General features: G+C 44.0%; 1 protein-coding gene across 1 annotated transcript in view; it reads left to right on the top strand.

The window, feature by feature from the left end:
* The window catches only part of GADL1 (glutamate decarboxylase like 1), a 689,547-nt gene that overhangs the window by 427,773 nt on the left and 237,777 nt on the right, over positions 1 to 23,997 (top strand). The window contains exons 9-11 of the mRNA XM_069648800.1: positions 868 to 984; positions 6,896 to 6,960; positions 12,211 to 12,292. Coding sequence (XP_069504901.1) covers positions 868 to 984; positions 6,896 to 6,960; positions 12,211 to 12,292 — 264 coding nt within the window. The remainder of the gene's footprint in view (positions 1 to 867; positions 985 to 6,895; positions 6,961 to 12,210; positions 12,293 to 23,997) is intronic.

Below are 23,997 nucleotides of genomic sequence, written 5' to 3'. Positions count from 1 at the left end.
GTGCCTCGTCCTCGCCTTTTCCCTGATCCTTGTCCAACCAGGTTTGGGAAAGAGAGCGGGAAGAGGGAGCTCATGTAATTACAATTCCTTCTGAAATTGGAATGTAACTTGCAGGTGGGCTGCATGCCTCCACCAGTGATATCATTAAACATTTCCTCAATCTATGTGCACACATCATTTTGCGGTGCTGCAGCTCAAACTGTGCAGATTCGATTGCCCTTTGCAAATGAGGGCATGCAGAGTCTCAATTGTGTCCAAAGTTGCTCATGCAAATTCCAGAAGTTGGAAACATGTCTTGTATGACTGCCTACATTAGTGATTTTACCCTGCGATCCCAAGACAGGATGAAACCCACTGCTGACATAGTTTGCTGTGACTCGAGACTTGAAACACCATTTGTTGTACAGGCGCCTTGCAAATATCCAATAAATAAATAAATAAACATGCATGACCTGTACAAAGTGTACTCCCTCTCAGCTGGAACACTGTGTTTTGGTGGTTTTAAAATGTTGACTATACAGCGTGCGCTCTGTTTCCTACTCTGAATGGCAAGGTCCTAAAACCTTGTCTTCTCCTGGTCGCGTGTGGGTCAGCAGCCAGAGTTCTTTATTTATGTATTTATTTATTTATTTATTCATTTGAAAGAAACTACAGTTTAAACACAAGGCAAACACTTTTGTTTCAAAAAGAAAGACAGAAAGAAAAAAATCCTTACATCCTCTAATAATAATGATAACATCCAAAATATACAAGAGGCAAATGCAAGGACAATACAGAAAAGAGACAAGGAAAAAGAAAAAAAAGAGAAAGCAAGGTTCACAGCCAGGGCTATTGTAAGTGACCACTCTGTGTCTGATCATTCCACAGGGGGCAGCACCGTTCCTCGTGAGTGCCACAGCGGGGACCACAGTCTTGGGAGCCTTCGACCCACTCGATGAAATAGCAGATATCTGTGAAAAGCATGGACTTTGGCTCCATGTCGACGTAAGTGCTTGCTGCAGTAAGTAAGACAGGCGGCATGCAGCTGAAGAGGAGTCTATGTAGTGTCTCTGCAACACATCCATACAGTTGTGTGTCCTTCTGGGAACTTGTCCTAACTACCCACCTTGGCCAGATACAATATATGAAACATGCATTTGATATTTCCTGTGTCAGATAGGCATTTACACACGTGCACACATTAGCACAGATTGTCATGGTGTTTCGATGAACAATAATGCACTCTTTTTATATTGAAGATTTGTATTTGATTCACTTCGGCATCAAGCATTTATTGACTTGGTGTATATGCAGCGGGTGTATGTTCTTTCTCAGCCCCCTGCGCCCCGTAGAAAAGATGAAGGCAAAAATGTGGAAAGTAGATTCTAACAGCAACAGGACGTTTTGGTAATGTACAAGATGGCTGCCAAGAGGACTCGTGGGACTGTGGTTAGACAGAGCAATGGCACAGCAAAGCATGCTGGGAAGTGGAGGGTATTGCAGATGTCGGCACCTGTCTGTGTGGTTACATTCTGAGGTGAGAACTCAGATGGCTTGCTTGTTTGAAACTGCCCATTCTAGTCCGCTGCTACATGTGTACTTGCGGATCACGCAGTGGACATATATAGGTATCAGGTGACAATGAGTAAAGGCAGGGACGTCATTTCACCAAAATGCCAGGGGTAGCGGAAGTGACATCACACGACCCTTGACCCCTGATGACATCACAGGAACTGATATCATTTGACCCCACCCCGAAGTGATATCGCAGGAAGCGATGGAACACGAACCTTTCACCCGTTGCCAAAACAGGAAGTGACATCACAGCATTGTACAGTACGAAAAATATGGTTACGATATCACTATAATGTGATGTACATTTCATGCAAGAATGGATTGCCATATGTAGTGTTAAGGTCAGTGTGTATAGGCCCATATTACCAAATTACTGTGAATGCAAGCAGACGTCCATGACCAAATGATAATGATGTGTTACTATATAGCACTTACACTTAAGCGCTTTATATAGAAAAAATATACACCCAATATCACCAACCTGTCTTGGTACTCATTTATCGACCTCAGAAGGATTAAAGGCTGAGTTGAGGCGTTTAAGAACAGACTAAATCAGTGACTCACCCCCTGAAGTGTGCCTGAAATAAACCTTTAATGAGTTTAGCAATTATTGTACAGAATTCCAGAAAGACACATTATTTGGTTTCCTATTCTTTCTTATTTAGGGTCAGTGCTGAAAGTGTTAGACTTGTGGCACTCCTGTTCTTATTTGTCTTATTATGTTTTTTTTAAAGGGCCTGAACATGAGAGCCAGCCACTCCAGGACCTTGCATTACAATAAACGAAAAAAAAAAAAAAAAAATGTTTTTTTTTTAATTTATTTCTTTTTAACAGAGGTCGCAAGGGAGACCACAGAGGTCGCAAGGGAGACCTCAGAGGTCGCAGTTGTGACCTCTGGCGACCCCCAAATGACATCCCTGAGTAAAGGGGTGCTGTTTGTGATGCTGGAAATGCATTGGAGGGACAGGGCCTCCCTGTCCTTGTCCTGTAGTCCTTTTTCATTGTGTTCTGTATTGTATTCTTCCCAGGAGTCCATGTGGGACTCCTGGCAGTGCAGCTCTTCCTGTTTTTGGTTTGGTGTACAGACCCATGGGATACCCTTATGGCACCCATGGGTGGGGGTACAACCCTGTGCACCTAGTGCATGTTTTTGGGCACCTGTGGGTGGCCCACAGAGCAGGGTATGGGCTGGTGGCAGCTCCATGCTGACGTTGACAGGTGCTCTGAGTATCCTCCATTTTGGGATACCCAGGCCCTGCCATTGGAATCAGTTGATTCCTGACAGGAAACAAGATGGCCCGTGTGGCCTCTTGCTTTCTATTGCCTGTTACCTTATTTTCCCAAAGTCCTGGGAACCCCTGACTCTGTCCCTTCCCCCTGACTGGCTGTTCGGTGGAAGTTCCATATATGGTGTTGTTGTGAAGTCCAGGCCAGACTGGCTGGGGCCTTCCCAGTGACTGCATGTTGTGGGTACACCCTGTGGGTGGGACCTGGGTGAATGGAGTGTGTGACCAATATGCACTTCTTGTTGTGGCTGTCTGGTTTCTGGTATGAGTGACAAAGACTGAGACAGCCCTGCCCGAAACTGGCCTGAATGCAGTGTGTAGTGTTGAATGGCTGGGTACTTGTCCCAATCCACATTCCTTGTTGTGAGTGTCTGAGAGGGAGGAGGAAGGCCTGAATGCACTGTGTGCCTGATTGGCTGACTGACTACATGAATGCCCTTCTGTATGATTGGCTGCTGAGTGTGACCCAGCAGTGTGGATGAGAACCAGAATAGGATATCTGGGGACCTCTCATCACTGGAAATTGTTCAGAAGCTGTGTCTAAACTTGAAGAGTAACTGGAACTGCTGATCCTTGACGCCCAGCTGGAAGAAGAAGACTTGTTGTTGCATTTGCTTCGACCTGATCTGAAAGCTGCTGAATTCGTCGAAGACTGATCCGAGAGAGGACCTGGTAAGGTGCCCTCTTTCCGAGCACCGAGGGACCATCAAGCACCGCTGACCTTCGCCGAAGCTCCCTGGGAGTCAGACCCTCGAAAGGCTGCCGACCAGAGACGGGACTGCCGAGGAGATCGAAGTGAAGCACCCGGACTTTGCCGCCGTTGAAGTCCATTGCCGTCGACCAGGGTTCGCAGGTTTGTGTAACCGCTGGAGGCCCGTCGAAGTTGTGTTGCTTCAGAAGAGGGGACCGCTTGACGCCGTGCCGCCGCCGACCAGAGCTGCCCGCTCCTTTGCCTAAGAACATTTGAATCAAAGGACTCTGTTGCCCGCACCGATGACCGCTTTATCCTGCCAAAGAGAGTCAAGGGCGCCGACGCGCTGAGGAGAATCCGCCGGTGGGTTTCCCGCCACCTGCAGGCCACAAAGACTTCGACGACTCGACGCCCTTGCTGCGCTCCAGTTCTTCAGAAACTCTTTGCGGTCCTGAACAATCAATCACCAAGGTGCCCCGCACACCTCATCCTCGCAGGATGTCGCTGACGAGCACTGCCTGGATCGACGCCGTGATCTCGGCACCCTCAAACTTCTCATCAACGTCGTTGACGCCAAGTTCACCTTCTTCAACGCCTCTCGACGATCCACCACTCCTGCTTGAAAGGGGGTCACTCAGAAGGATCCATCGACGCTTCTTCGAAGAACTCTACTCCACCAGGTACATTCGGGGGTAAAAACATTATAGAAGAGAACAAGACTATTGAGCATTATATGGACTGGGCTTGTGCTATATATCTTTATTTTACAGGTTGCCCAGGTGGGGGGATCTCCACACAGAACTGTGTTTAGGTAACTGACTCCGTATTCTGCCTTTTGTTCCAACCATCTTGCTTTCCCTCCTCTCTCTATTGCTGGTTTCCTTGTTATTGATCTGTGTGACATTCTAACAGTATAGTTGATGCACTTTAATGAGATCTGATAATATTGGTGGTACCACTATAGAATTGTATATATTTACCATTTTTGATTTCTGAGTACAAAGTGCGTTATTGTGATAGTGTACATACCTTTGAATATTAATTATATAAAGACTGTGTTTTCAGTAATACAGTGTGTGGACATTCCTTTGTGGGGGCTTGGGGACTACACTGTACTTAAGAACCAGCCCGCATCACCTCCTGAGAAGCCAGGCCTTGATTGCTTGTCCATAGCTACCTTATAGAGAATCTTGGCTGGGGTCCTCTGTGCCTCTCCTCTACCATATAGAGAGCAGAAGTACAGACCCCCCTCCGGTCTTTAAACTGTTTCTGACTCCCAAAGATTGTGCTATCATGGTATATTTGCATCACTCTTACAGAGAAAAGAAAACTGTGCACTAATGGAATCCGCATTGATCATACTCAGGTGCAAAGTCAACATGATGTTGCAATCAACATTACCTCATTAGCATCTTTTACCGTTTATATATCACATGTTAATGAAATAAACATTTTTGAAAATATTTTACAGGAGTAGATGTCTAATTTGGGCTCATAATTCTGTCTATAATAGTCAGAGCTTGCTCCATAAAATAGACTTTTGCAAATAATAGCCCCTAATTCTCATTTTATCTTCCACATGTTAAAGGAAGGCTTAAGAGCCAATAACGAGTATGCTCGTCCTTTTTGCATAGACTTGCATAATAGCCTGGCAGTTAAGGGTTATAGTTCTGACTAATTCATTGAACACTTACAATAAAGGTAAAGGGGACAGTCCTCCTAGGATCATGCTGGCCCAAGAAGTATACGACATTGAAAAGTGGAGAGTCTCTGGCCCCAGGGCGTGCTCTAGAGAAGGCTCTGATGCTCAGTGCAGGTGGAACATCTACGGGGAGTCAAGCAGCTTCTTCCATGGGGGGGCGAGGAGGGTCATCGTTGATATAGACAAGCCGTGCAAAGGTCTTGACGGCTCTTGTAGTACATTGACGTAAACCTTTGGAGCAATGTATAGGCCAGCTTCATTTGAATGGGGGGATAGCTAGTGGGGAAAGCAGCCATTTGAGCGGAAATGCTGCACGTTCGCTGTTCCCGTATTCCCAAAAGTTCAAACATGGCAGACCGTGAGAGAAGACATATTTGGGATACGTGAATGTTACCTACCTATCTGGATGGACTGCATTAATAGAGAATGAAAGTTTTTGCCGCAGCATATTTAGTCGTGGAAGAATTCATCACAGATTTATTTTGCCACAAATATATGTGGGGTGAGTGGGTTTAGATGAATAATTAATGTAGAGGGCTTACGGAGGGAGGGGATGAGGTTACCCCCCTGGACATATTTGTGACAAAAACCTCCTGTAAAAAAAAAGAAATGGACAAATTCTTCAATGATGAAATAAACTCACAAAATCGCATAGAACCCATTACTAAGGTGATAGAGTAAGCACAGGGCAGATGCATGCATGCAGTAATGTGGGTGTGGCAGAGGCTGAGGAAAGGTTCTAATATGTACCTTTCAGCCACTTCAGATAGTTAAGTGGTCCCGCCCATTTTAACAGTGGGCAATGTCATGCCCATTACTGCTTGCAATGTTGGCTGCTGCACATTAACACTTTCACACTTCCCCATCCGTAGGCAAGGCCCGATTGTACCAGAGCGTGGGTTATGTGTCTGTGCCGCGTGGTAGCAGACAGTGTTGTGTCAACGAAGTAGAGAAGAATTTTGATCCACAAGTTCTTTCACACTTTTAGATACTCCCTAATGGACTTATAGCCCACAATGGGCCACCCACACTTTGCTCTAACTGAATGTGCTACTAAATGTGATACCTTTACATGCAGAGGAAGGCCCCTTTCCACTATCTAAAGCAGGGTTGTATAACTCAGGCCTCGAGGGCTGGTAACAATTCAGATTTTCAGGATGTCCCTCATTGATATTCATGAGATAAATTTGCATATGATGATTCTAAATGTAGGCCCATTTGTTCTCATGAATATTAAGGAGGAGTAACCCAAAAGCCCATCAGGTTTCCGGCCCTGGAGTCCTGGAGTTGGACAATCCTGATCTAGAATAACCTCTGAAACTAGCAATAAGGTCTTGGCATGCCCAACACCTTGCAGGACTTGGTCTAGTTGGGTTTTCAAAATGACTAAACAATATGCAATAATCCCCTTTCAAATCGATCTCTGTAAATCTTCCTCCGGAATATTATTTGAGGATAGTCTGTATTCCCAACTTTATATCACTATTTGGTAGGTTCAAATAGCCTATCAAGCCCAGCCTATCAAGCCCAGCCTACCCTTTTCAAGTGATTTTGAAAATTCTAAATCCCAGTCTGTTGGTGGTGTACACTGTAGAGGCATACACTGGCAATCTATTTGATAAATAAAGGCTACTGTTCAATTAATATTTTAATATATTACAGGCATCGTGGGGTGGCTCAGCCTTGATGTCAAGGAAGCATCGCAAACTACTGCATGGAATCCACAGGTAAGCATAGTGTGGTGCAGTGCTAACTTTGTGAATGTGTTGTCCAGGGCTGGGCCCAGCCATACTTTGCAGCACCAGCACTTCTAATGTATTGTCTAAGATTGCAGCTGTTTCCTCTCCTGGGCAGCTCCCAGCCATGGAGAAGTGACAGTGTGTAGGGCAGCTGTGGCTTGTTCTGTTAAGGGTTCAAACACATCTCCATTAAGGGTAGAGCCTAATAAGCAGCATTCCACGCATTACAGTTGAACGAAATGGTGAGGATCACAGAAGATTAACAGGGGTCCTGGAAAGAGAGGCACAGTATGAAAAATATGCCTTTATTCTTGCTCTAATGCATGGCTAAAACCAAAGAGAAAGATGTCTAACTTCAGTTGTTTCAAACCCACTCTGTGTGCCCCTCAGCAGTGAATGAATGCCCCCTTCCAATGCCCCATATAAAATCTTCTCACTTTTGCAAGTTTGCAAAGTAACTCAGTTGATTGGAGTTCCTACTGCAGAGATCTAAAAAAAAAAGGTTTGCTTCAAAAAGGTTTGCTTCAGCCTTTCATTATTTGCTTTCATCATTCCATGGTTGGTAAATGGGTTCCTTTTGAGTGGGGGCAATCATTCCCCCTGCTGTTCAAGGGTCAAAGGGCAATTGTTTGCTGTGTGTCCTTCTTAAGAGATGTTGTGTAAGATTACAATCGAGGTTTTCTATTTTTTTTAATGCTACCTTAACATTGTTTTATTTCTATTTCTTATTTCTTCAGTGTGTGTGCAGTGTGAAATGCTGATATCCTGGCTTATACATCTGGTTCTCCAGTGAGCTCTTCTGCTGTCATTGATTAGCTATGATATCAATCTTTGTAAGCCATTTGCCTTAGCAGGCTTTTGTGTACTTGCAAATGACTTGCAGACTTGCTTGTACTGTGCAGTTACAACACTTTTCCCAATATTTCATCTCCTTCCCTGTTTTGCTGATCGCTGAGAGTGCGCAATCAACCATAATAACGGACAACATTGTCGCTATTCATGCTGTTTGTACTGTACTTAGAAGGTTTCCACTTTTGAGAAATCAAAAAGCATTAAAAAAAGACTTCTTATGTTTCTAAGTTCATTTTCACATTTTTGCCATATACATATTTCATCTTATTTTACAAAATGATCTTCCCACCTGCATGGCAATGATAATTATCAACATTCTCATTCCAGCTTGAGAAACTAGACTTCCTACAAGCTACCTTAATGCACACTCCGTTGGGGGTTTCACAAATGAAATATTTGTAAACTTTATATTTATCTCTGTTTCCATCAGACTTTGCCCCCAGACTTTCAGACCTATTTCTTTGCCCCTATGAGGTGCCTCACAAATGTATGCATCTGAAAAATGAGGGCATTTCCCCAATGATGCAACTAATAAAATGCTACTTTGGAGTTTCACCTTGTTACTGGCATTGGGATCAAACTATTGTTGTGGAAATAGGTTGAGGAGAAAGAGAATTAAAATTATCAAATGTTATTTTATTTACCACTCCTGTGATCCTTTCATGACACCAACCGTAAATAAGCCAAGTAAAAGCATTAGAATAAAACAAGACAGTCATAATAAGCAGTAAATAAATTAGCAGAAAGGTCCTAAATTTCTATCTCCATGACACATTTGTTTCTGATTCTGCAGGCAACAAAAACAAAAATAGCAGTCATCTTAGTAAAGTTCATAACAAAATCCCCCAGAAGATATGACATTGCTACATTACAATTGTCTAGAACCATTCCCACCGAGGTGTGGGAATAATGCGGCTAGGCCTTAGATATTCATAACGGTATCCGGTTATATTTTCGAAAACATATTTTCGAAATACCATTTTGTTGAAAACAATTTGATTTGCCGATTATTTTTCTCCGAACGTATTCTTTTTTATTTTATATGTTTTTTTGGTTTCGTAAGTAAGAAAAAGTGTCAATAAAAAAACAGGGGGTTGGGGGAACCCCCCCATTTAAAAAATAAAATAAAAAAACATTCGAAAAAAATGTTTTCGGCAATTTTGTGCTGACAAAATGGCATTTCGAAAATATGGTATTCGAAAAAGTCACTATAAACCATTCATAAGGTGGGCAGATGAAGAAAAAATGATGAGCAGTCTCATCCTCTGCTTGACATACTTTATAAACGAAACTCCTCCCACAGTTTCACCATTTCATATTTCTTGCCAGTGCCAGTTAGGTGATTAGAGATAGGCTCAGGGTTAGGTGTTCTAAGAGTGAGCAACGGGAATGAAAGAATCAGAGTGAGGGTTGTGGGAAAAGACTTTTAGGGGAGAAAAAGAATGAAGTAAGGAGAAGCATAGGCATGACCAACGCATTAAAGAGAATGCTGGACAGTTTTTACCACATACCACTGACTAGTCATACAACTCCAAAAAACAAGAATAAATGTAGAGTGTCTTACCCCAGAGCTTGGGTTCTGATACTTGATTTGCAAAAAAATTAAGCACTGGTAATATAGTATTAGTAGTGATGGATTATAAAGAGTCCATCCACTAAAAGAAACAGTTTCAGGGTTGCATCGCTAAGAATTGACATATAATATGGAATAGGAAGCAAACCTGTTAACTTTGACGGAGATGCATTTCACTTATGTCCATTCAGAATAATTGACCTTTCCAGCCTTCTTGTCTCAAGCACAATTGGAAATACAGACTACATTTCTTACATTTCTGCAGAGCATTATGAGGTTAATGTGTTCAGTGAAATCTAAAAAAGCTTGGCGCATTTGAAGCATGCATTTTATTTGTCTATGTGGAGATAACGAGTTAAGAGATTACACAAGCAACACATCTATCTAATAGCCTTGTCCCGTTTGCTACATTGTATTTCAAAACCATTTCCTTGCTTTGCTTTAACAAGCACATTGTTACAGCATCAGTAGTGTTATTAAAACATTTCAGCAGAAGGACCAAAGACTACAAACACACATTAAATATTTGTTAAACAAGAGAATAATTTTGAAAAAGATGTTATTGCATGCTGCAAACATATCTGATGTTTATATAAACAAAAAGAACACAGGTCAGGGCCAGCATTTATAAGACAATATCCAGATATGCTGACAGTAGATCAAAACAAGATGTTTTGTTCTACTGTTCCTACAAGAATGACATTGACTAGGCACGGCTGCCATGTTAGCCTGTGGACATCAATAATTTAGAGGAAGAGCTAAATTACAAAGCCATACTTCCTTGAAAACTAGCAGAAAACAGCCTTTAGATGTCTTCGCCCTTAGGCAGTAAACTGTTCATGGGGCTAAACATCTGTGCCAGTTTTCCAAATTCAATGTTTTTGTGTTTTTACAAATTATGGGTGCTGAAATAAGCCATTTTATCAATGTTTTTAATATATATTTTCGACCCATGATTGTAGATCGCTTTTAGGTTGTTCTTAGTTAATTGTCCATACAAGACAGGTATTCCTTTGACAGAGTTGTTAACCTTTTCCACCTAACGGGTTATCCAGAGGTTAATCTGCATAACCTCAACTGCGCTTTAGCTTGCCAACACACAACATCACAATTGTTAGTATAATTTTAAGTTTTTTCTGGGCTACAACAGCTACATACACATTGGGGATTTGTAGTAGGATTGTATCAACATTTTAGAAGGGCATATTAGAGTAGGATGCCTGGTATCTCCTGAACTATGTTATCGTTAATATTAGGAACTGTATATTGTCTGACTGTTTTTATGATCTTATATGATCTCTATATGTTAGTAATGTCTCTTGTACTAAGTGCAAAGACCCACCTCTATCCTGAGCCTTGCTCCGGGTTCAGCATTAGTCTCGTCTACAAAACCTGCCACAGCTTCAGGTTGACATTAAGACCACCTTTGGGCTCTGGCATGCTGGTATGATGTAAATGGGCCTCATTACAACGTAGGCGGTAGAGGGATAACGGCACCGGTAGAGATGCCTGTGCCGTTATCCCTCTACCGCCTCATTACGAGGTCTGCTTGCGGGTCCCGCTGAGGACATCTGGTAAAATCAGACGTCCTTAGTGGGACCCGTTAGCATCCTCCCCATTCCCATTGAGCCCTATGGGGGCTCAAATGGCAATGGGGATGTACTGGGTCTGGGTCCCGGGAAACGGGAATTACCGGGCCCTCCAAGGTCGGAATGGCCCGGTAATTCCTCATTCCTGGAACCCAGATCTGGTATGGGGGTAGCCATGCCACTAAAAGCGGCATAGCTACCTCCATACTCGTAATGAGGCCCAATGTCTATGTTGCTACCATCACATTCCCAGTGCAGCCACTGTGTAAGGGGAGGCAGAGACAGAGTCACCAACAGAAGCAACTGGTGTTCCACAGGATGCTCCTGTATCCCTTATGAAAAAAAAAAACAACAATCCTGTGTTACTCACTGCACCGAATGTACCTCTGACAGGTGAGATCCTTACCAACATGTGCTGATCGAGCCTTCCCCTGCTGCACCCTTTGTTGAGGAAGTTAAGCCCTCACCCTAACTCCTGCTTTTCACATTATTCTGGCATGAGCCTGGTTTGCGAGAATGCATGGAAATCCTCTCTAAAATGGTATAGGAGGATAAGACCTAAACTATAGTTGGTATCATCCATAACCGTCACCTCTGTCCTCGCTGTTCTTGCTAATATGCGGAGCAGAGGTTGGTAAGGGAAGCGCGAAACTCTGCTCTCGCCAAACTGCTTTCTTTATTGTAAATGTGTGAATTTATATCAAACACATTGTTGACACAATCATTGGAAGCATCATTGTCTCAGCAAAGAACTGTCTAGAGGTGATTCTATGTGTAATATTTACTTACTTCTAGCGCTGTGTGTGCACACATGCACACACACATGCACACAATCCTTCCATCCGTCCAACCATCCACCCACCCATTCATACACTGACCCAACATCCATCGACCCAGCCACCCACCCATCAACTCAGCCATCCATTTATCTACCCATCTATCCATTCACCAATCCATTTACCTATCCAACCATCCATCAACCCATCCATCCATCCATAAATCCATCCACCCATCCACCCTTCCGTCCATCCACCCATTCATTCACCCATCCATCCATTCACCAATCCATCCACCCACCAACCCATGCATCGATCCATCCTTCCACACATTCATCCATTCACCAGCCCATCCACCCATCAACCCATCCATCCATTTCCCTTCGCTGTGCTAGTATTTTGGTCACCCTCACAGTACTTTCCTTCATCCTCTTGCTTTATTGTCTAGGGCTGATTCGGTTGCATGGAACCCCCACAAGATGCTGATGGCTGGGATCCAGTGCTGTGCCCTGCTTGTTAAAGACACCTCTGTGAGTGCCTCTCCTGTATTTCCTGGACTTTCTGTCTATGTCATAATTGTGACTTTTAGTTTATAATATCGGTTGTGACAGCCTCATAGGATGACACAAGGGGGCCTATGATGTAATGTGCAGCATGGGTAGTTTAAGTCCTATTTCTATTGAGAAAACAAGCTCTTTAATTAAGACCTCTCCTTCTTGTTTTCCTTTCAGTATCTCTTGATGTATTGTCTCTTTTCACTACCCCTCTTGCCCTTCCCTCCTTTTACCCACCGTGACGTGCTCAGTCCCTAGAAACAATGTACTGTGTTGTGTACACTATAGGAGCTCCTAAATAAAATGATAGCCCCTTTGCATATGCACACAATCAAACCAGAATCAGTGCTGCTACTAGTACATTACAACTACTTCATAACAGACACTCCTAAGATTGTGTTGCTATATTGAGTCTTGTCAAGTAGTGGTGTAGCACAAGTTAAGGTTTCATTTGAAGCTTGAGGGAGTATATCTATGCTTCAGAAATATTTAATTTCTTCTAAGTGTGTGTAGTAGCTCTGAATTAATAATTTTCATTTGATTATCATTTATGTTTCACGAGATTTAACCTTGAAAATAAAGTATGTAGTAACATTTTCTGACTTGTTTGACATTGAAATACGAAAGACACAAACGTGTGACATAGTTACCTGATTAAGATTTGGAAATCATCGATCCAGTCATAATAGAATTGTAACTAATTTTGATTGGAAGCTTATTTCAGTAGACATAGGTGTGCAGGGGACGGGAGTTCCCATTGACCATGGGTACTCTATTTTGTGAAGTGTGTGTAGTAACCCGCATTTTAGCATTTACAACATTTTAGAAAATTTACTTTTTGGATATTTTTGTTATGTTTTTAGGGGGAGGAAGGATAGCTCAGGGGCAACGCGTTTGTCTTGGAAGCAAGACAACGCAGGGCAACACAGGTTCGACTTGTTGGTATTAAGCGTGTTATAAATGAACTATTATTACATAACTATAACTTAACATTGTGAAGTCTATCACTAAATTCCCAAATAAATTACGACATGGAAATAAAGTGAAGGGAATGGAGGAGAGAGTCATGCTATCAATGAAAGTTGCACAGAATGTTTATGCCAAAAGCAGACTTCACTTGCTGGCTCTAAGGCATGGAACGCCCTTGCTTTGCCATTGCGCAAGACCAGTGACCACCTCGCCTTTTGTCGCTTGCCAAAGACATTTGTGTTTTAAATTTAGTTGTTAGGTTCTCTGTTCACATTTTTAGTGCCAGGGTGCCTTTGGCGTTTATGTGCTCTACAAATTTGAATAACATAACATAGCAGACTTAAAATGGCATACATATTGAAACAGCGCCGGTAGTTCGGGTCCCGCGAGGAGTTCTGACGGTTGTTCGCCCATTAGTAGAATGAGGTCCTTAAGTGCCTGGTATTGTGGGATAATTGGCTTTCAGAATGCAAGGTGGTCATGGATGTTGCACAGCCAAAATTAAAGTTTTCATAGCTCCGTGAAGAAAGCACTGCCCTGGTGGGATTATGACATATGGCAGAATCTGGTTCTGAAATTGTCTTTGCCCTCTAATTCCCAATCCATTGGTACTTGCAGGGGATACAATTGACATAGCCAATGTTGCAGCTTAAGAGCTAATTTGATGTGATTGGAGGGGTGGAGATGGAAAAAGAGTCTGAAAACTATTTAGTCAAGTTAGGCTTGATTAGTCCTATGGCGTCCCAAAGTCAGCGAAGGAAGACCAGGAAGAGGGAAATGTGCTTCAGGACCTTCACCATGTGAAGGAAGACTTGACCACCTATTTGCTCCTCAGGGGTTAGCGGGGATGTACAGTGGTGAGTTCTCTGGAGTGTGAGTGATCAGGCGGATATGACGGGGTAAGTGGGGAGGAGGGTCAGAGAAGATTGTGAGGCTGAACAAGATGTAAGGGGACAGTGTTTTTTGGAGAATGGGAAAGGGAAATAATGGCCAAGGTAATAGAATGGGGATGGCAGGTAAAAAGGAGTAAGTGGTGGGAAGAAACGTCTGTTAGCGTCTTCCAACCTGCATTGCAGTTATTGCCGCCCTTAGAATCTCAATGCGTAAGTGACATGTTGAGTGTTTATGTGGCTGAGACACTGAAGCAGTGTAGAGACAGTCTGGTATCCCAGGTACAGAATGGGGTGCATCCTGCAAGTTACACAGAGCTCTAAACACCTGCACCAGGTGTAACAAGCTTGCAGTCGTTGAATAAATTTGGGGTGGATCAGGAATGAAGTCTGCTGAGTTCCTCATATAGAGCAGCAACTAATGCTACTTGCGCTTAGTGGTTTCAGTGAACAAAGAAAATATCACCCAATTATTCTTCGGAAGGATAGCCAAGTAAACCTTATTCCAAGACTTGCAAGATTTGGACAGCATGACAAGGCACCCCGCTGGCAAGGCCAATCCAATCCTGCCCTCTAGCTCACCTCTCTTACTAGCTATGCAAACGCTTGATTTCTCACCACTTTTCGTAACTTCTGCTATCGATTTCCTCACCGGCCTAGAACAATAAACTTGTTCATATTCAGTCGTAGTCTTTCCTCAGTTCTTCCTACCCTTCCCTCATCATGTGTCTTTTTTTCTGGTTCAACCTGCCATGGCTGACAACATTATTCAAAGCTCCATTGTTCCGTGTAGTCATAACTGGTATCATATAAAGATGGCGGCTGACTGGCCCTCACCCACTTCCTCTAAATGCCTACAAAAAAAGAATGGATCCTTGCACTCTATTCCATGCCATATTGCGCATGTTGTCTCTCTCGCTAACTTTCCTAAAACAAGCATTGTCAGTGGCAATAAAGCTTGGAGAATACCCTTAATTCAACGTCTGCTAAAGAAAAATGAAAAAAATACACTACGGCTGAATATGGGAACGGGCATCATCGAAAAACAGGAATAAGTGCCTTAATACATCTAGAAATCATTCCCATTTCATTCATGTGCCGTTCCTCCTGTGGACACCAGGCAATTATGTCATTTTCAACAACTTTCATGACCTTGGGCCGCCATTCGCTGGCAGTGGGTTCTGATTGGGAACACTTCTATTTCTGTCTGTTTGGCTTAAAATCCCTCCAAAACAAAAACATGTAGAGTTTAGCGGAATGTAACAGCAATGTAATTCGGATGTTAGAGAAATGCAATTTGGGTAGATAGATGAAAGTCAGGTGTTACATGTGAAAATCATAGCAAAGGCATATTAACTCTTTATTCAACCAAATAACCAAATTAATTTTGGAACACCCAAAAAACAATTATAACCGATTGATCAAGTGATTTCCCAGGAGCACCCCGTTACAAATGATCACAGAGCCATACATATTTGTGACACAATCAAAAGACAGCCAAGAGCACCCTAATGTGTGTAATTGTAAAAACAGAAGAATGCATAGTGCTAGATTATTTATTTATTGTTTTTTAATAATACACCTAATACCATACATGAGTTTGGTTTCTAAGCACAGACCTGGGATTCAAACCTCTGTTGCTCTGTGTAGTCTTGATTCCAAGACCAGTGCGTTGCCCCTGTGCTATTCTCAATGAGAATTTGAAAAGGGAAAAATCAGGAAATGCCTCTGCGTATCTGAGTCATAAAGCTTACATTGATGGCAAATGTTTAGATTATTATTATTAGGGTATTTATTGAGTGTGGACTTAGATTCAGGTAGAAACAGAGTTCTTTACAAGGTATAGCAGGAAGGACATGATAGGGAAGCAGAGATACAAGGGAGCATAGAATTCACAATGGGAGAGAGGGAGGACTGTGGGATGTTTCACCTACGCATCCAAGCCCTACAACATAATTGTGCATTACTGGCAGCGGAAACATCATAATGGCCACCGGAAAGCATGCTGCTTGCCAGAAATCATCCAAAAATGCACAGGGAAAACATGAAAAATAGGTTGTCATCTATTTCTGCCTCTGTCAATGTTAATCCAGGAGACCATTGCCACACCCTATCCTTTGGCTGCACTATTAGCAAAACCAGTGGAAAGGAATATGGTGCAGTTCGAAATCTGGTTTAATTGATGCCAAAAATTGCTAAAATCATGGGCACGAAACCACCAAACAAATAATCCAACTTCTGGTTGGGTGTTCTACATTACTCTACTGCAGAAACCACATCAATACAATGTTAGCAAGGATCATATGCCATCAAATAAAATCCCCTTTTTGAAATGTATTAATTCAAGACAGCTGCCAAAAATGGGTACAATACCAGTGTTTGCCACTGACCTGCGCTGGTGATCTAAACTCTGACAGGAGACCTGTATTTCAGGAGCTGAAAAGGAACCTGACTTAGCTGGGACTTCAAAGCCTTGTTTGTCCCCGGGAAGTCTTCACACCTCAGAACTCCACACAAGAAGGCAGGAAATCACAAGTTTCTGTTAATCAAATGGAGAGTGGCACCCTGGTCTGCTGACCTCAGTCAGGACAATAGACTCTTTCAGTTAAACAGAATATGCTAATTTGGGTGTGCCTGAACAACTGCTGTGGGGGAAGGCAAGACATCTGATCTCTCTGAGTCAGAACCAAGTTTCTAGGGGCGGGAACAAACAAATGGGTGTACTGAAGGGGAGGCAAATGTATATTTCATTAAATTGCTTATAAAATATTGTATCAAGCTGACAGAAATGTACAATTTGGGGATTCTTAATATGAAAAATGCACACACAATTTGAGACTAAGCACAACTCCGTACGATGTTCTGAGACCAAACCCCATAATTATTAATATTGCAGACACTGGGATTACACTAGAGAATTGAAAACTTACTGTGATGAGCCCAGAGAGGGTGGGTACCTCCGTGGAAGATTTGATGAAAAACCAATATGGCAAAACCCACTAAAAGTGCAAAATGTTGTCGTTTCTGAACCCAAGCTCGAAGAAACATGTGCCTTGAACCGAACTGTACCTTAAGCAATCTATGATGTGTACATGTAATTTCAACAACTTGTGTATCTGGGAAATATGTGTTTTGGGTCAAATTGATTTCCTATAAGAAACCAAAGGGGAGTGTTATTTACTTAAAGCCATACAAATGAGACCTGATAACACAGGATGACTCACAACTCCATTCTTCAGTCAGGGCACAGAAAATCCTCTAACCTATCAGGATACTCAGAGGGTTGGGCATAGAAAGTCAGCCTTCCCACCCACTTTCAAAAGACATAAAAAGAACCACTGAAACCCAGATAGGGACTGCTCTTTCCACTTTCTTGCGCAGCACTTTGCCGGACGACTTCAAATCCAGACAATATCCAGAGACCAGAACTTAGAATCCAGACTCCAGAACTTGTAGCAGAGAGGCCTAGTCCACAAGCTGAATCCTTTTCAGAGGCCCCAGAATCCAGCAACCTAACTAAACTATTCAACAGCCGGGCTGTGCTGTTCGCTTCTGGCCCAGAACCCATGCCAGAACCGAGATCCAGAGAAAGCAGAGCTGTATCCAGGACCGTTAGGTCGAGTTCAAGAGGCCGACCAGACCAGACGGTTGTGCAGTGCCGATAGCAGACCAAACCAGACCGCTGTGCAGTGCTAGACCCAGAGCAGAGACCACGCTGTGAGCAGAACCAGTGGCAGAGACCGTCCCATGGCGAGAATCCAGTCCAAGGCCCATTCCGGTCCAAAACTAGGAATGAGTATCCAGCCAGAACTGTACAGAACCACTCTCTTAGTCTAAAATAATCCTATTCAAACCATTTTAACCTGTCCAGAACTGCATCATAGAATTGTGTGTCCATCCTGTTGATTCAAAACCTTCCACAGCGCATCTGTCATTCTGAATTCTTAACTTTGTTTCTGAAAATCTACCTCCACAAAAACGTCTGTATCTTTTGAACCGTATGTGCTAGGAACGAGATCATTTCAAAGCTAAGAATGTAAGCTTTCCAACAAACCCAATACGACATCCAACTCCTTACAGTTTTTACGACATTCCAACTCCTTATAGTTTTTACGTAATCGCGATCGACGCACTCGGAAAAAGTGCAGCGAATTGCAATTTGACTCCATTTCACCACTTGCAAAAATAGCTGCTTCTTGCTTGCAACTGCTGAATTTCGTTTCAACCTGATAATCCCTCATGAATCATTGCTAGTGTTGACCTGAACTGATTCAAAGTAGCTGTCACCTACCCTGAATCTCCTATAGGGAATTAAAATCATTTTTAGCATATTTTCCACTTCATTGCAAATCACATGTAAAAGTATTTTTGACTGTTTAAAAGCATACCGGTTGCTCTAAGCTTGCTAGGGGGGAACCGGAATTTGAAATGCATTTTGATTGTATTCCTGAAAACCTGTGTGCCCTCATTTACATCTCTTCACATTGCATAGGGGGGGAGTGAATTGTCACAAGGAAAAGTGATCATAGTATCTCTTGTTGAAACCATATCAGTTTATTTCTGTGCTGCATTCTTTCCATCATTTCTTTTCCTTGAAACCATAAAAGTATTCTCTGCTACCTTATCCTTTCTATACCAACTCCTAAGTAATTAAAGAATTGTGCTACTGTAATATTATCCATTGTTGATCACTGTCATATTCATAAGAGTGCTCTCAACTATTAATTTATTCATAAAAGTGTGATATATATATATATGGTTTAATTTTTCAAATAAATCTTTTAATTTGCAAAACAAACCTACTTCTTGGCTCAGTGAGGTCTGGGGGATTCAAAGAGAGGGGCGTTATATAAGGGTTCATCATCCAGATTTTTGAACTTGTCATAAAAATATATGAATAAGGGCTTCCATTGGGCATCCCAGACTAGGCATTGACTTAGTTGGAGTGCTGAATTGAAGTCACTTACAGGACAGGATATTCGGCACCTAGGGATCTACGAGCAGCTGGTGGAGGAAACAGGGGGAGCAGCTCAACCAATCTCAGTTTATGTGGAAAGTAGAGGGTGTGTGGACCTAGGTGTTGGCAAGGAGCCATTCCTTGGACAGGCTCCTTCTTAAAATGTGGAAGGGAGGAGGCAAATCTGGTGTTGAAAGGGAGGTGGTTTCCAGAGTCTTGGGCCATAGACAGAGAAGGCCTGTCGTCTGGTTCTTTCCTACCTGCACTGGCAGAGTTTAAGCCTGCACATGTCCTCACTTCTTGTGGATCGTAGGCCTCAATATATGCTGAGTTTCTAAACGAGGTAACTTAGGGTTTTCAGAGCGACAGCCTTTTTGATGGTGCAGCAGTATTTGAAGATGATATGTACTTTCAGTGGGAGCCACTGCAGTTGATGAGTGTCTGGGTGATGACGTTGTATTTGCAGAGTCTGTATAGGAATCACACTGCAGCATTTAGGACACATCGCTGGGATGTCAGGGTAGTTGCTGGAAGGCTTCCAGATGAGAATTATCCACCATCCAAGTGGAAGAGGACCAAGGCTTAGACAGCAGATCTGAAGATGTTTTCTGGGATGATTGGCCTGATTTTCCACACATTTGGTACAAAGGTGTGTGGGTCTTCCTTGCTATGTGCTCTTTGAAGGAGGGTGCATGTTGATGTCAAACACAAGGGACTTTGAAAGGGTGGTCATCTGGATTGTGAAGCCCTCGAGATTAATAGCGGAGAGCCATGTCTGGATGTATGGGTGTTTGTTGTTGTTGGTCAGCAATAGGAATTCAATCTTAGGGGGGCGGGGGGAGGTTGAGCATCAGGTAAGCACTGGATTACCATGAGTGGATCATTGTGAGGCTGTGGAAGTCTAGATGAAGGATATCTTGATGTAGAGCAGCATATCTGCATATCATCTGCACATTAGAGCATGTAGATGTTGTGTGGTTCAAGGAGGGTTCCAAGCAGTTCGGTGTAAAGGTTGAAGATCATGTGGTAGAGAATAGGTCCTTGTGAGACTCTACAGGTGATGGATAGAGTTGGTGATCTGGAGAAATCCATTTGGATGACTTGGTAGCGGTCTTGCTGATCCCCATGCAATGATGAAGAATTCCGGAGAGTGTCTGGTGTTGTACTGTGTCGAATGCTGCTGAGAAGTCAAGGAGATCCGGAAGGCAAGGATGGACATCATTCAAGATGTTAAGGGCTTCGTCGATCACCTTGTTAGCATCCAGCTCAATTTACATCTGAAGCCAGGTTGGTAGGACTGAAGGGGGTTGTTGACTTCAGTGTATTGTAGGAGCTGCATGGCTAGTGCTTTCTCATGGATCTTACCTAGAAATTGGAATATGGGTGACAGGGCGGTAGTTGCTGAGGCTTCAGGGTGCAGTGTTGGTTTCTTGAGAAGTGACATGATTTGGCCGGTCTTGAGGGTTGAAGGGAAAGTGCCTGAGCCAGGGAGCTGTTGAATATTGTCAGGTAATGGAGTGCTTCAGTCAGAATGACATTGAGTATGGAGGCATGGAGGATTTAGTCTACGTACAACGTGGCCTTGAGGGATGCCAGTGTGTCAGTAAGGTCTTCCATGGTGAATATCTTGAAAGTCATCTAGGCAGTGGAGGTTTTGTGAAGTAGGAAATGTAGCATAGTGTTAGTTGTGACTCTGGAGTCTACCTGCTTCAGATCATGCTTATCTTTTGGATGAAGAAAGAGTTGATGGCAGTAGATTTTTCGAAGAAGTGCAGTACGGGTGGGTCGGGCAAATGTTTGAAGCAATGCTTTAGATGAATGGAGCATTTTTTTAGAGGCCCACGTGACAATGTGATTCAAAATGATTTGCACAAGGGCATTTCACAGGTGCTCCAGGAATGTCCAGATTCCTGAGTTCCTAAATTCTTTTCTTTGGGAATCTGGTATATTCCAGCAAATGCCAACTCCAGTTTATTCCAATGCAAATATTTGCAACTCAAGCCTTAGTGAACACGTGACTAGACAGGGGAAATCAGATGCAATTGATTACAAAGGCACAGATATAGAGGCTCGCTAGATGACCAAATGAGCTGCCATGAATGCTAAAATGTGAAATACAGCAAGACAGTCAACAGTACTTCAATGCCAAAGTCAGAAATGTGGTGCAATTTAAACTGCTACATAAGATGTCAAGGGCCAGTGCATAGGACGTATAGCATACACTCTAAAATACCTTATTAAATAAAAGAATGTTAGGTGCACCCACATGCAAGTTACGTCTACGTGCTGCAAGCAAGGAGAATAACCAGGTGAACGATTGGCACACTCGCTTGAAATCCTTTGAACTGCTGCACCCCTGTGTGAAAACCTGTTTGATTATAACCCTAGGCTCCTTCCCCCACCATGTCACCCCTTTCCATTTTCTTGAGAATATAGACTGCAATCTGTATATCCTGGGTGGGGCTACAATACGCCAGTTTCCAAGCAAATGTCATTGTTTTGAAATCACATGTTGCTGATCCCCCGAGAGGAGCAGGAGCTCCCGTTCCACTGCAGGAGCAGTGGCCATCGCAGAAGCGCCACCGGAGGGCACTGGGCTGTTGCCTAGACCTCGGGAAGAAATTGGAATCCATGATCGAGTCGGAACGAAACGGGTAAATGGTCCGCGCAATTTACCTCGTTTTACCTGTTCCATGATTCCTCTGCCCTGGATGCCCCTTCCACCTACCTGTATCCACCTGCAGGCTTTTTCTCCTGCTTAATCTGCACTAACTGCAGTAATTTGCCACGAGGCTACCCCTCTCCAAAATGGCCGCCGCCATCACTGCCTAAGCCACCTTTGCTGGAAGTCCACACCCCACAACAGCATCGTTCCGGATTGGCTAGCAGCCACTACTTTTCGTCCAATCACGAGCCGGCAGGCTCGAGCCGGCAATCCCACTAAGGCAACACATGAAGGCTACTGCCTGTCGGGAGCCTAGTGGCTTCACATGTTGCTGATCCCCCGAGAGGAGCAGGAGCTCCCGTTCTACTGCAGGAGCAGTGGCCATCGCAGAAGCGCCACTGGAGGGCACTGGGCTGTTGCCTAGACCTCGGGAAGAAATTGGAATCCATGATCGAGTCGGAACGAAACGGGTAAATGGTCCGCGGAATTTACCTCGTTTTACCTGTTCCATGATTCCTCTGCCCTGGATGCCCCTTCCACCTACCTGTATCCACCTGCAGGCTTTTTCTCCTGCTTAATCTGCACTAACTGCAGTAATTTGCCACGAGGCTACCCCTCTCCAAAATGGCCGCCGCCATCACTGCCTAAGCCACTTTTGCTGGAAGTCCACACCCCACAGCAGCATCGTTCCGGATTGGCTAGCAGCCACTACTTTTCGTCCAATCACGAGCCGGCAGGCTCGAGCCGGCAATCCCACTAAGGCAACACACGAAGGCTACTGCCTGTCGGGAGCCTAGTGGCTTCACATGTTGCTGATCCCCCGAGAGGAGCAGGAGCTCCCGTTCCACTGCAGGAGCAGTGGCCATCGCAGAAGCGCCACCGGAGGGCACTGGGCTGTTGCCTAGACCTCGGGAAGAAATTGGAATCCATGATCGAGTCGGAACGAAACGGGTAAATGGTCCGCGCAATTTACCTCGTTTTACCTGTTCCATGATTCCTCTGCCCTGGATGCCCCTTCCACCTACCTGTATCCACCTGCAGGCTTTTTCTCCTGCTTAATCTGCACTAACTGCAGTAATTTGCCACGAGGCTACCCCTCTCCAAAATGGCCGCCGCCATCACTGCCTAAGCCACCTTTGCTGGAAGTCCACACCCCACAGCAGCATCGTTCCGGATTGGCTAGCAGCCACTACTTTTCGTCCAATCACGAGCCGGCAGGCTCGAGCCGGCAATCCCACTAAGGCAACACACGAAGGCTACTGCCTGTCGGGAGCCTAGTGGCTTCACATGTTGCTGATCCCCCGAGAGGAGCAGGAGCTCCCGTTCCACTGCAGGAGCAGTGGCCATCGCAGAAGCGCCACCGGAGGGCACTGGGCTGTTGCCTAGACCTCGGGAAGAAATTGGAATCCATGATCGAGTCGGAACGAAACGGGTAAATGGTCCGCGCAATTTACCTCGTTTTACCTGTTCCATGATTCCTCTGCCCTGGATGCCCCTTCCACCTACCTGTATCCACCTGCAGGCTTTTTCTCCTGCTTAATCTGCACTAACTGCAGTAATTTGCCACGAGGCTACCCCTCTCCAAAATGGCCGCCGCCATCACTGCCTAAGCCACCTTTGCTGGAAGTCCACACCCCACAGCAGCATCGTTCCGGATTGGCTAGCAGCCACTACTTTTCGTCCAATCACGAGCCGGCAGGCTCGAGCCGGCAATCCCACTAAGGCAACACACGAAGGCTACTGCCTGTCGGGAGCCTGTCTGGAGCTGGATGGGCTCTGGGCGTTCCGGTCAATCCTCGGTAAGGTCTGTCCTCTGACCCCCTTTACCTTCATCTATACACCCTATAAATTGGAAGTTATATTGTCTAATGTTCTTCATTTGCACCATGGATCCCTCAGTTGCTTCCACGCCTTTGTCCTAATGCCATCTTCCACTCCTGAACTGTACTCTGCAATTGAATGACTCACTGAGACTCGTGTGACCTATCAGTGTCGGTTGCACCTAGACTTATATGCCGTGCCCCGAACAGTTACCCTTAGCCTGTATCTGCTACTAAAACTGTACATGCTTGACTTTGTGATACTGTGATATCATTATATATTGTGATATTTTAAACCTAGTGCTGTGCTTTCCTAGCCACTGCGATACTTCACTCTAGGCGCTGTGCATGCTTGACATCTTGACACTCCTAAACCTGCA

Source organism: Ambystoma mexicanum, chromosome 2q (genome assembly GCF_040938575.1).
Source record: "Ambystoma mexicanum isolate Mex_15411 chromosome 2q, UKY_AmexF1_1, whole genome shotgun sequence".
In the NCBI taxonomy this organism is placed as follows: Eukaryota; Metazoa; Chordata; class Amphibia; order Caudata; family Ambystomatidae; genus Ambystoma; species Ambystoma mexicanum.
This window is presented reverse-complemented; position numbering and strand designations above follow the sequence as displayed.